Source organism: Scyliorhinus canicula, chromosome 11, assembly GCF_902713615.1.
Source record: "Scyliorhinus canicula chromosome 11, sScyCan1.1, whole genome shotgun sequence".
In the NCBI taxonomy this organism is placed as follows: Eukaryota; Metazoa; Chordata; class Chondrichthyes; order Carcharhiniformes; family Scyliorhinidae; genus Scyliorhinus; species Scyliorhinus canicula.
Window position 1 is genome coordinate 145,236,110 of NC_052156.1, and position 12,617 is coordinate 145,248,726.

The window sequence follows — 12,617 nt, forward strand, 5'->3', positions numbered from 1 at the left end:
GCTCACCTGGAGCCATCAGTGTTTCAGGTACAGGGCTCATCTGGAGCCAGCAGTGTCCCAGATACAGGGCTTACCTGGAGCCAGCAGTGTTTCAGATACAGGGCTCACCTGGAGCCAGCAGTGTCCCAGATACAGGGCTCACCTGGAGCCAGCAGTGTCCCAGATACAGGGCTCACCTGGAGCCAGCAGTGTTTTAGGTACAGGGCTCACCTGGAGCCAGCAGTGTTTTAGGTACAGGGCTCATCTGGAGCCAGCAGTGTCCCAGATACAGGGCTCACCTGGAGCCAGCAGTGTTTCAGGTACAGGGCTCACCTGGAGCCAGCAGTGTCCCAGATACAGGGCTCACCTGGAGCCAGCAGTGTCCCGGATACAGGGCTCACCTGCAGCTAGCAGTGTCCCAGGTACAGAACTCACCAGGCAATAACGGGTACCTCCCTCACACACCCTACCTGCACAGAGAGGGCAGCATTCTCCAGAGACATGGATTTGATTCACACATGGAGCGATGCAATGAATTCCCGCACAGGTTGTGACTCCACCCGCACACATACACGTCATGCAGGGGATTGTGGGTGCAAACCAGGTCGCTCCTTCCTGGTACTCCTTCCCATTGTACATACAGCCTGACAGGAATGAAAAGGGAAGTCAGTAACAATTAAGGGGAGGTTTTATGCTAGAATGTAACTGTATCCTGTCCATCCAATCCCAAAACACTGTCTAAAAGGGATATACCGCCCACCCGATTCCTCCACTTCACATGTATCTAGTCATCCATTCCCCATCAGAGAAAGGGACCCTTAAATATATTCTCTTCCCAGAATTTCTTCAAATGTTTTAAATGTGGACCATTCAATCTCCCTCTGCTTTGTGTCTCTGGTACGAACACTGAGGTTCCAGTAAAAACAAATCAGTCATTATTTACTCCCTCAAACACTTTCATCATTTTTCACCATTTTATTAAATTCCTTGAGTGCTTAATTTCTCTGAAGTGGGGAATCCCCGGAGGAGGAGTTCTTACCTCGACACTGTGGACAGCAAGATCCCGCGTTGGTGACCTGTTGCCCACAGCTGAGCGGCGGGCACTCAACGTGCAAACACAGCACATCGCCACCCTGCGACACAGCAATGAAAAGTTACAATGTGAACTAAAGTAACTGACAATCTAACAAAAGACAGGGGCTGGGGGCTGAAGGAGCATGTGTTTGTAAAAAGGGCTGTTGGCGGCAAAACGGTTCCTGGGTTGGGGGGAAGTCTGGCCTGAGACCAATTCTCCAGCAGGTCACTGCTGAGGGCAGGGCCTGGGGGAAGGACACTGTTACAAGGGCCTGTTCCCGGCACTGGCACAGAACTACCACCTCCACTAATTTCCTGCCATCGTTTACAGGCTTCTCCCAGTTCAGTGAAGAGACCAGCAGGATAATGGGAGTTTCCAGCTGCACTCTGGGTGGGTGTCAGTGCGCTGAGATGGGTGTCAGTGCGCTGAGATGGGCATCAAACCTTGCCCGCACCTCTCCCATACACCCAGCTCTCCCCCCCCCCCCCCCCCCGATAATGTCCTCAAGGAGAGGTTGGCCCTCAAGGGAGGGTTTAAATTAGATTGGCGGGGGATGGAAACGTCAGAGGGAAGAGGAGAGAAGCTTGTCAGTGAAGTATTAACTGATCAGGATGATATATCAGGGAGTAGCATGAAGATAAATAAAATAATTGGAGGTTGAGGGGAGACCTGATAGAGGTCTACAAAATTATGAGGGGCATGGACAGAGTGGATAGTCAGAGGCTTTTTCCCAGGGTAGAGGGGTCAATTACTAGGGGGCATAGGTTTAAGGTGCGAGGGGCAAAGTTTAGAGTAAATGTCGAGGCAAGTTTTTTTACACAGAGGGTAGTGGGTGCCTGGAACTCGCTGCCGGAGGAGGAGGTGGAAGCAGGGATGATGGTGACATCCTATACACGAATAGGATGGGAATAGAGGGATACGGACCCAGGAAGTATAGTGTAGTCGGGCAGCATGGTCGGCACGGGCTTGGAGGGCCGAAGGGCCTGTTCCTGTGCTGTACTTTCAAGGACAGGGTTCAAGGACAGAATCTCTCTTCCTAGGGGTAAGGATGAAAAGGATGAAAAGATGCAATCGGTGTTGTACATAGACCACCAAATAGTAGAAGGATTTAGAAAGTCAAACTTGCAAAGAAATTACAGAGAGGTGTAATAATTATCAAGTAAATATAATGGGGACTTCAATTATCCAAGAATAGACTGGGATAGGAATAGTGCAAAAGGTACATTATCCAAGTATAGACTGGGATAGGAATAGTGCAAAGATACATTATCCAAGAATAGACTGGGATATGAATAAGCAAACATACATTATCCAAGAATTCACTGGGATAGGGCTCGTGTAAAGAGTCATTATCCAAGTATAGACTGGGGTAGGAATAGTGCAAAGAGTCATTATCCAAGAATTCACTGGGATAGGAATAGTGCAAAGAGTTATTATCCAAGAATAGACTGGGATAGGAATAGTGCAAAGAGTCATTATCCAAGAATAGACTGGGATAGGAATAGTGCAAAGAGACATTATCCAAGAATAGACTGGGATAGGAATAGTGCAAAAGGTACATTATCCAAGAATAGACTGGGATAGGAATAGTGCAAAGAGTCATTATCCAAGAATAGACTGGGATAGGAATAGTGCAAAAGGTGCATTATCCAAGTATAGACTGGGATAGGAATAGTGCAAAGATACATTATCCAAGAATAGACTGGGATAGGAATAGTGCAAAGAGATATCCAAGAATTCACTGGGATAGGAATAGTGCAAAGATACATTATCCAAGAATAGACTGGGATGGGAATAGTTCCGAGGTGCATTATCCAAGAATAGACTGGGATAGGAATAGTGCAAAGATACCTTATCCAAGAATAGACTGGGATAGGAATAGTGCAAAGAGACATTATCCAAGAATAGACTGGGATAGGAATAGTGCAAAGAGCCATTTTCCAGGAATAGACTGGGATAGGAATAGTGCAAAGAGCCATTTTCCAGGAATAGACTGGGATAGGAATAGTGCAAAAGGTACATTATCCAAGAATAGACTGGTGTCATGTGAGAGTACCTTCAAGAAATGGGTGTTTATAAATGGGTGTGTATATAAATATCTGTAGTGAGAGTACCTTTAAGAAATGGGTGTTTAATACTGCAGTGATGTCAGAAAGTGGGTGGAGCAGGGCTGTCTGTCAGCTTTTTACTTTCGCTTTAGGCTTTTGCTGCAGGTTGGGTTTGGTTTCATTTTAGTTTTGGAGAAGCTGCAATCACAGCAGGATGTGTATGAATCTCTGCAAGGTTATGAGTGTCCATTTGCTGATTTCAATATGGTAACTGTTCTCAGTAGTGAAGTTAAACCTGAGGTCTTTCTGTTAAAGGTTTTGTGTTAAGTCTTATGGATGTTAAAAGGAAAGCTCAAGGATTACTTAGGGTTGTATTTGAATTGATGGTTGCTAAGATGTTCACTGTATGTTTTAAAAAAGATTAATTTAAGTTCATAGAATAAACATTGTTTTGCTTTAAAAAATACTTTTCCATTTCTGCTGTACCACACCTGTAGATAGATAGATAGATAGAGAAATACAGCACAGAACAGGCCCTTCGGCCCACTATGTTGCGCCGAACTTTTGTCCTAGGTTAATCATAGAATTTTGGATAATTTTTCATGGCCAATCCACCCAACCTGCACATCTTTGGACTGTGGGAGGAAACCGGAGTACCCGGAGGAAACCCACGCAGTCACGGGGAGGATGTGCAGACTCCACACAGTCAGTGACCCAAGTCAAAATCGAACTTGGGACCCTGGAGCTGTGAAGCAATTGTGCTATCCACAATGCTACCGTGCTGCCCTTAAGAAGTTAACCTACACTCCATTATTCTACCCTAATCCATGTACCTATCCAATAGCCGCTTGAAGGTCCCTAACTTTTCCGACTCAACTACTTCCACAGGCAGTGCATTCCATGCCCCCACTACTCTCTGGGTAAAGAACCTACCTCTGACATCCCCTCTATATCTTCCACCATTTATCTTAAATTTATGTCCCCTTGTAATGGCGTGTTCCACCCGGGGAAAAAGTCTCTGACTGTCTACTCTATCTATTCCCCTAATCATCTTATAAACCTCTATCAAGTCGCCCCTCATCCTTCTCCGTTCTAATGAGAAAAGGCCTAGCACCCTCAACCTTTCCTCGTATGACCTACTCTCCATTCCAGGCAACATCCTGGTAAATCTCCTTTGCACCTTTTCCAAAGCTTCCACATCCTTCCTAAAATGAGGTGACCGGAACTGCACACAGTACTCCAAATGTGGCCGTACCAAGGTTTTGTACAGCTGCATCATCACCTCACGGCTCTTAAATTCAATCCCTCTGCTAATGAACGCTAGCACACCATAGGCCTTCTTCACAGCTCTATCCACTTGAGTGGCAACTTTCAAAGATCTATGAACATAGACCCCAAGATCTCTCTGCTCCTCCACATTGCCAAGAACCCTACCATTAACCCTGTATTCCGCATTCATATTTGTCCTTCCAAAATGGACAACCTCACACTTGTCAGGGTTAAACTCCATCTGCCACTTCTCAGCCCAGCTCTGCATTCTATCTATGTCTCTTTGAAGCCGACAACAGCCCTCCTCACTATCCACAACTCCACCAATCTTCGTATCATCTGCAAATTTACTGACCCACCCTTCAACTCCCTCATCCAAGTCGTTAATGAAAATCACAAACAGCAGAGGACCCAGAACTGATCCCTGCGGTACGCCACTGATAACTGGGCTCCAGGCTGAATATTTGCCATCCACCACCACTCTCTGTCTTCTATCGGTTAGCCAGTTTGTTATCCAACTGGCCAAATTTCCCACTATCCCATGCCTCCTTACTTTCTGCATAAGCCTACCATGGGGAACCTTATCAAATGCCTTACTAAAATCCATGTACACTACATCCACTGCTTTACCTTCATCCACATGCTTGGTCACCTCCTCAAAGAAGTCAATAAGACTTGTAAGGCAAGACCTACCCCTCACAAATCCGTGCTGACTATCCCTAATCAAGCAATGCCTTTCCAGATGCTCATAAATCCTATCCCTCAGTACCCTTTCCATTACTTTGCCTACCACCGAAGTAAGACTAACTGGCCTGTAATTCCCAGGGTTATCCCTATTCCCTTTTTTGAACAGGGGCACGACATTCGCCACTCTCCAATCCTCTGGTACCACCCCTGTTGACAGCGAGGACGAAAAGATCATTGCCAACGGCTCTGCAATTTCATTTCTTGCTTCCCATAGAATCCTTGGATATATCCCGTCAGGCCCGGGGGACTTGTCTATCCTCAAGTTTTTCAAAACGCGCAACACATCTTCCTTCCTGACAAGTATCTCCTCAAGCTTATCAGTCTGCTTCACGCTGTCCTCTCCAACAATATGGCCCCTCTCGTTTGTAAATACTGAAGAAAAATACTTGTTCAAGACCTCTCCTATCTCTTCAGACTCAATACACAATCTCCCGCTACTGTCCTTAATCGGACCTACCCTCGCTCTAGTCATTCTCATATTTCTCACATATGTGTAAAAGGCCTTGGGGTTTCCTTGATCCTACCCGCCAAAGATTTTTCATGCCCTCTCTTAGCTCTCCTAATCCCTTTCTTCAGTTCCCTCCTGGCTATCTTGTATCCCTCCAGCGCCCTGTCTGAACCTTGTTTCTTCAGCCGTACACAAGTCTCCTTCTTCCTCTTAACAAGACATTCAACCTCCCTTGTCAATCATGGTTCCCTCACTTGACCATCTCTTCCCTGCCTGACAGGGACATACATATCAAAGACACGCAGTACCTGTTCCTTGAACAAGTTCCACATTTCACTTGTGTCCTTCCCTGACAGCCTATGTTCCCAACTTCTGCACTTCAATTCTTGTCTGACAGCATTGTATTTACCCTTCCCCCAATTATAAACCTTGCCCTGTTGCACGCACCTATCCCTCTCCATAACTAAAGTGAAAGTCACAGAATTGTGGTCACTACCTCCAAAATGCTCCCCCACTAACAAATCTATCACCTGCCCTGGTTCATTACTAAGTACTAAATCCAAAATGGCCTCCCCTCTGGTCGGACAATCTACATACTGTGTTAGAAAAGCTTCCTGGACACACTGCACAAACACTACCCCATCTAAACTATTTGATCTAAAGAGTTTCCACTCAATGTTTGGGAAGTTGAAGTCACCCATGACTACTACCCTGTGACTTCTGCACCTTTCCAAAATCTGTTTCCCAATCGGTTCCTCCACATCTCTGCTGCTATTGGGGGGCCTATAGAAAACTCCCAACAAGGTGACTGCTCCTTTCCTATTTCTGACTTCAACCCATATTACCTCAGTAGGCAGATCCCCCTCGAACTGCCTTTCTGCAGCTGTTATACTATCTCTAATTAACAATGCCACCCCCCCACTTCTTTTACCATCCTCCCTAATCTTGTTGAAACAGCTATAACCAGGGACCTCCAACAACCATTTCTGCTCCTCTTCTATACAAGTTTCCGCCACCACATCGTAGTCCCAAGTACCGATCCATGCCTTAAGTTCACCCACCTTATTCCTGATGCTTCTTGCATTAAAGTATACGCACTTCAACCCATCTCCTTGCCTGCAAGTACTCTCCTTTGTCATTGTTACCTTGCCCACTGCATCACCACGTGCTTTGGCGTCCTGACTATCGTCTTCCTTAGTTGCTGGACTACAGATCCGGTTCCCATTCCCCTGCCAAATTAGTTTAAACCCTCCCGAAGAGCACTAGAAAACCTCCCCCCCAGGATATTGGTGCCCCTCTGGTTCAGATGCAACCCGTCCTGCTTGTACAGGTCCCACCTTCCCCAGAATGCGCTCCAATTATCGAAATACCTGAAGCCTTCCCTCCTACACCATTCCTGCAGCCACGTGTTCAACTGCACTCTCTCTCTATTCCTAGCCTCGCTATCACGTGGCACCGGCAACAAACCAGAGATGACAACTCTGTCTGTCCTGGCCTTTAATCTCCAGCCTAACTCCCTAAACTTGTTTATTACCTCCACACCCTTTTTCCTACCTACATCGTTGGTACCAATGTGCACCACGACTTCTGGCTGCTGACCCTCCCCCTTCAGGATCCTGAAGACACGATCAGAGACATCCCTGGCCCTGGCACCCGGGAGGCAACATACCTTTCGGGAGTCTCGCTCGCGACCACAGAATCTCCTATCTATTCCCCTAACCATTGAATCTCCTATTACTATTGCTTTTCTATGCTCCCCCCTTCCCTTCTGAGCCCCAGAGCCAGACTCAGTGCCAGAGACCTGGCCGCTGGGGCCTTCTCCCGGTAGGTCATCCCCCCCAACAGCATCCAAAACGGTATACTTGTTTTGAAGGGGAACGGCCACGAGGGATCCCTGCACTGTCTGCCTGTTAGTTTTCTTTCCCCTGACTGTAACCCAGCTACTCTTGTCCAGTACCTTTGGTGTGGCTACCTCCCTGTAACTCTTCTCTGTAATCCCCTCTGCCTCCCGGATGATCCAAAGTTCATCCAGCTCCAGCTCCAGTACCTTAACACGGTCTCTGAGGAGCTGGAGTTGGGTGCACTTCCCGCAGGTATAGTCAGCGGGGACACCAGTGGTATCCCTCACCACCCACATCCTACAGGAGGAGCATGCAACTGCCCTAGCCTCCATCCCCTCTTACTTTACAGAATTAGCTGCCCCTTGGACCAACTGGACCTCCGCCCTCCGACTCTACTTCCAGTCAGCTGTACTCTAAACTCCTGGGTCCCTTCACGCTCTTTGATAAATATAGGAAATGAAATGTAAGGAACACCTTACTCCCTCCTCACCTAACTCCCTCAGTCTCCAAACTCTCACTGTAGCACTCAAATGCCACAAGCTCAGCACTCCCTCAGTCACCAAACTCTCACTGTAGCACTCAAATGCCACAAGCTCAGCACTCAGTGCAAACAAAGTCTGCACTGTAACTAGCTCATATTTATACTGTGACTCTAGCTTCGGAAAACTGGCCTAATGCAATTAACTAATTAACAAGCTCCAGCTACAAGTAAGTACAAGTAGAACCTTGTTTAAAGCTGATTCAAAATTCACCTTCTTATAGACCAAACAGCAACTTTTAAGTTAATTAACTAAATAAAAGAAATACTAGACTTTAAATAAAAATGAACCCTTATACTCCCTCAGTCACCAAACTCTCACTGTAGCACTCAAATGCCACAAGCTCAGCACTCCAGTGCAAAACCACTGAGTGGACCGTGTGCTCCCCATACCACAATCTATTAAAAGTTGTGGGTCAGGTGAACTCCATGATACACTTTGGGGTTCTCTAAACCCTGACCCATAACATTGAGATGGGAATAGTGCAAAGATACATTATCCAAGAATAGACTGGGATAGGAATAGTGCAAAAGGTACATTATCCAAGAATAGACTGGGATAGGGATAGTGCAAAGAGACTTAATCCAAGAATAGACTGGGATAGGAATAGTGCAAAGAAACACGAGGGGCGAGAGTTCCTGGAGTGTGTTTGGGATAATTTTCTGCAGCACGATGATTCTTGTCTAACGAGAGGGCAGACACAGTTGGACCTGGTTCGGGGAATGAGGTGGCCCAAGCGGACCAGGTATCAGTTGAAGAGCATCTACGGGACAGGGACCATTATATCGTAAGGTCTAGGTTGGCCATTGAAAAGGAGAAGGGACAGGCCAAAGCAGGATGATTAATTGGGGGAAAGCAAATTGCAGAATGCGTCGGAGTCGAGTGAGTTGGAATGAAATGTTGGCGGAAAAGACAGTGACTAAACAATGGGCCACCTTCAAAGAGATAGTATTGCAGGCAATGTCAAGATATAGTCCCTTGAAGGAGAAAGAGAGGACAAATAACTCCAGTGCAGTCTGGATGACAAGACAGATAGAGGTAACTATGAAAAAGAAGAAAAGCACATATGACAGATGTCAGGTAGAAAATACAATGGTGAATCAGACTGAATATAGGACCAGAGGGGAAGTGAAAAAACTAAGAAAAGCAAGGAGGGAGCATGAAAAGAGACTGGCAGCTAACATAAAAGGAAATCCCAAGGTCTTCTATAAGCAAATAAATAATAAAACGTTGGTAAAAGGAGTCATGCCCATTAGGGATAATAAAAAGGGATTTGTAGGTGGTGGCAGGAGCAGTGGAGGTATTAAATAAGCACTTTTCACCTGTCTTCACAAAGGAATTGGATGCTACCTAAGTGGTTAGCACTGCTGCCTTCAACAGCGCCTGGGACCCAGGTTCTATTCCAGCCTTAGGTGACTGTCTGTGTGGAGTTTGCACAACTCCCCTTGTCTGCCTGCGGTTCCTCCGGGTGCTAAGGTTTACTCCCGCAGTCCAAAGATGTGCAGGCTAGGTGGATTGGCCATGACCAATGCATGGGGTTATGGGGATAGGGTAGCCCTGGCGTCCCGGGCCGCCGCTGCGGGGTCCCAAGTGCGGCAAAAGGCCGACCGCCAGAGCTGACAAGTGGTTAACCAGCGGCAGGGAGTGGGTCTAGGTGGGGTGCTCTTTGGCTGGGTCGGTGCAGACGGGACGGGCCGAATGGCCTCCTTCTGCACTGTAGGGATTCTATGGGTTCCATGGAGGCTGAGGCGAGAGAGGAAGAAACTGGTGCACTCAAGGAATAGACAATTGAAAAGGAGGAGGTGCTAGAAAGGCTACCTTTTTTGAAAATTGATAAGACACCAGGACCAGATGAGATGCATTCAAGGGCACCGAGGGAGGTGAGAATTGCAAAGGCACTGGTAATAATCTTCTGGACTTCCTTAGACACAGGACTGGGGAATTATGAATGTTTTATAAACTCTTGTTCAAAATAGGGGTGCATGGATAATGCCAGCAACTACAGACCAGCCAGTATGACTTTAGTGATGGGGAAACTTCTGTAAACTTTGGGACAAGTTTGGGACAAAATCAATAATCACTTAGACAGGTGTAGGGTGATTAAGGAAAGCCAGCATGGATTCATTAAGGGATAGTAACTTGCTGGAGTTTTTGAGGAGATAACAGAGAAGATTGATAAAGGCAACACTGCTGATATGGTGTATATGGATTTTCAAAAGACTTTCGGTAGTGCCACACAACAGACTTGTCAGTGAGATTCCATCTCACGGAATAAAAGGGAAAGTAGACATTTGGATAAGACGTTGACAAGAGGGTGTCGGAGGTCTCTTAGTGACCTGCAAGAGAAGAATTTCTTAACAGTGGGGCCAATGTAGTAGGTCTGTAGAGTTCTCTGTCAGGAATTTTGAACTAAAATGGGTCCTTACATTGCACGAGCAGTCTCTGCAGGGATCGGGTTTGAATGATTCCCTGTTCCCGTAGATATTCCCTTCAAAGTAACAGTCGAGGCAAACCGGACAGCACTGGCCAGGAATCCGAGCTGGATATTGACAGGTAACCTTGCACTCTGGCTCCTGACAGGTTACCTCACCTTGCTGTAGGTGAGAGAGAGAGACAGAGACTGAGAAAGTGAGGCACAGAGAGAGACAAGATACTGTACAGATGTAGTGATTTCTGGATATATAAATACATGAAAGGTTAATGTGTAGTCAGTACAGTCAGATGATCACTAGAGGGCGACACTAACGAGGGGTATATAAACAACCACAATCTGTTTTCCTGCTCTGTTTGGGTGTGTTGTAGCTGGAGGACAGAAGTATAGCAAGCTCAAAGTGTAAAGTATATATTTCATTGTTAATCTAAATCTACCTTGTCTAATTCGAACACCAGTAAAAGTATTGAAGAAAAGAATTCACAAGTAAATTGATTAGCTATCACTGGATGACTCGGCAGAAACAAATGAGTAACAAATATTACTCCCAAGTAATATAACACTAGAAATCAACATTGGAATCAAAGGACGACAGCAATAATCGTGAGACACTGCTTGGTTTTAGCCCGGTTTAAGCCGTCTGATTTGTCTTGTATGTCCCTTCTCGACGATATAGAAGTGCAGTAAGAGTGAACACAAGTGATATTGGTACTGACCCATCACCTCAACAGAAGAAAGGATCGCACATCTAGATCCTGCGCTGGACTCCACATAAACACAGCATCACACATTTTCTGAACTCTCGCCTCCTCTCCTCACTTTGTCATATCCCAACCCCTGACTATGGCCAGATATTTGACCCTTGTGAGTGAGAGGTGGGATGCAAGTTATTTATGTGGAGCATTAATTAAGCTCAAGTTACTGTAGCAATCCTTCACAACAACAGTGTGTGTTGAGCGGAGATCTGTAGAATCCCATTGTACCTCCCTCACTATTGCCCTTGCCAGTGAACTAATAGCCAATCCAGGGGACCAGCCTCTTGGATCGATGTTAATTGGGTACTTACCGTACATACACATGTGTGGCAGGGGTTTACTGCTGAAACCCAGTGCGATCCTCCCGCATACTGTTTGCCGTGATGGATACAGACTGTAGAAGGACAGAGACACAGTCAGACAGAGACCAGAACATGACCCTCGCAGCATTGACAAAAGGGGCACCCGGCTGTGACATATTTACATCATCTTAAAGGGCCCAACGCCTGAAATAAAGGGCCCATGTGTTTAGTAAAGGGACAAACACCAGCACGGGAGAGCAGGGAGTCCCACCGTTTAATTGGTCAGCACTGCCTGTTTTACATCTGACAAATGTGGGCAAAACATCCCAATTCCCGGAGTTTGTTCCCGTCCTCTTTAAGGGTGGCACATACCTGGGCACTCTGGGCAGCACTGCTTCGGTTTGGTAATGGGCTCCGAACAGGTTACCTGAGGACACACGACTTCCAAACACAACACATTCCCATCGAGGCAGCTGCAGCGTTTACACGGGTTGGATGGAGAGAAGAAGGTTTCTCGGTTCTCGTATTCCAGGCCCTCGAAGGAACAGCGTTTACAATCGGGACAACAGGCGGTGCTGGCGACTGGGTGGGTGCACTTCTTGGAGCAAGGCCTCTGCCAGCAGGTTACCACCTCAGCCTGAGGGCACACAACAGCACCGGGAATAATAAAGTACTGAAGCAGAAATAGCCCATCAACCTGGTTCTCCTCACAGCCCCAGTAAACTCTCCATCATCAATCATCCTCTCACGGAGACTCAACTTCTTCAATCATCAATCTCTCTCGGCCACTGCACACTCTACCCCATCAATCACCATACTTGCACAATCCCTGTAACCTCTCCCCTGTCAACCTGTCGCTTCTCCCAGTCCCTATGTACTTTAGCATAAGGATCTGTTCTTGGATTTCAGCTCATTGCAATCTATATCAATGACTCGGGTGAGGGGACCAAGTGAATGTGCCCAGTTTTGCTGGTGATACAAGGTAAGGGGCAGCACGGTAGCATAGTGGTTAGCATCAATGCTTCACAGCTCCAGGGTCCCAGGTTCGGTTCCCGGCTGGGTCACTGTCTGTGCGGAGTCTGCACGTCCTCCCCGTGTGTGCGTGGGTTTCCTCCGGGTGCTCCGGTTTCCTCCCACAGTCCAAAGATGTGCGGGTTAGGTGGATTGGCCATGCTAAATTGCC

General features: G+C 46.8%; 1 protein-coding gene across 1 annotated transcript in view; it reads right to left on the reverse strand.

Annotated features, from left to right (window-relative positions):
* The window catches only part of LOC119973796 (kielin cysteine rich BMP regulator), a 187,366-nt gene that overhangs the window by 30,843 nt on the left and 143,906 nt on the right, over positions 1-12,617 (reverse strand). Inside the window, exons 32-36 of the mRNA XM_038812222.1 lie at positions 11,807-12,071; positions 11,444-11,526; positions 10,373-10,540; positions 1,019-1,112; positions 450-623 (exon numbers count right to left, since the gene is read on the reverse strand). Of these exons, the coding sequence (XP_038668150.1) occupies positions 450-623; positions 1,019-1,112; positions 10,373-10,540; positions 11,444-11,526; positions 11,807-12,071 (784 nt within the window). The remainder of the gene's footprint in view (positions 1-449; positions 624-1,018; positions 1,113-10,372; positions 10,541-11,443; positions 11,527-11,806; positions 12,072-12,617) is intronic.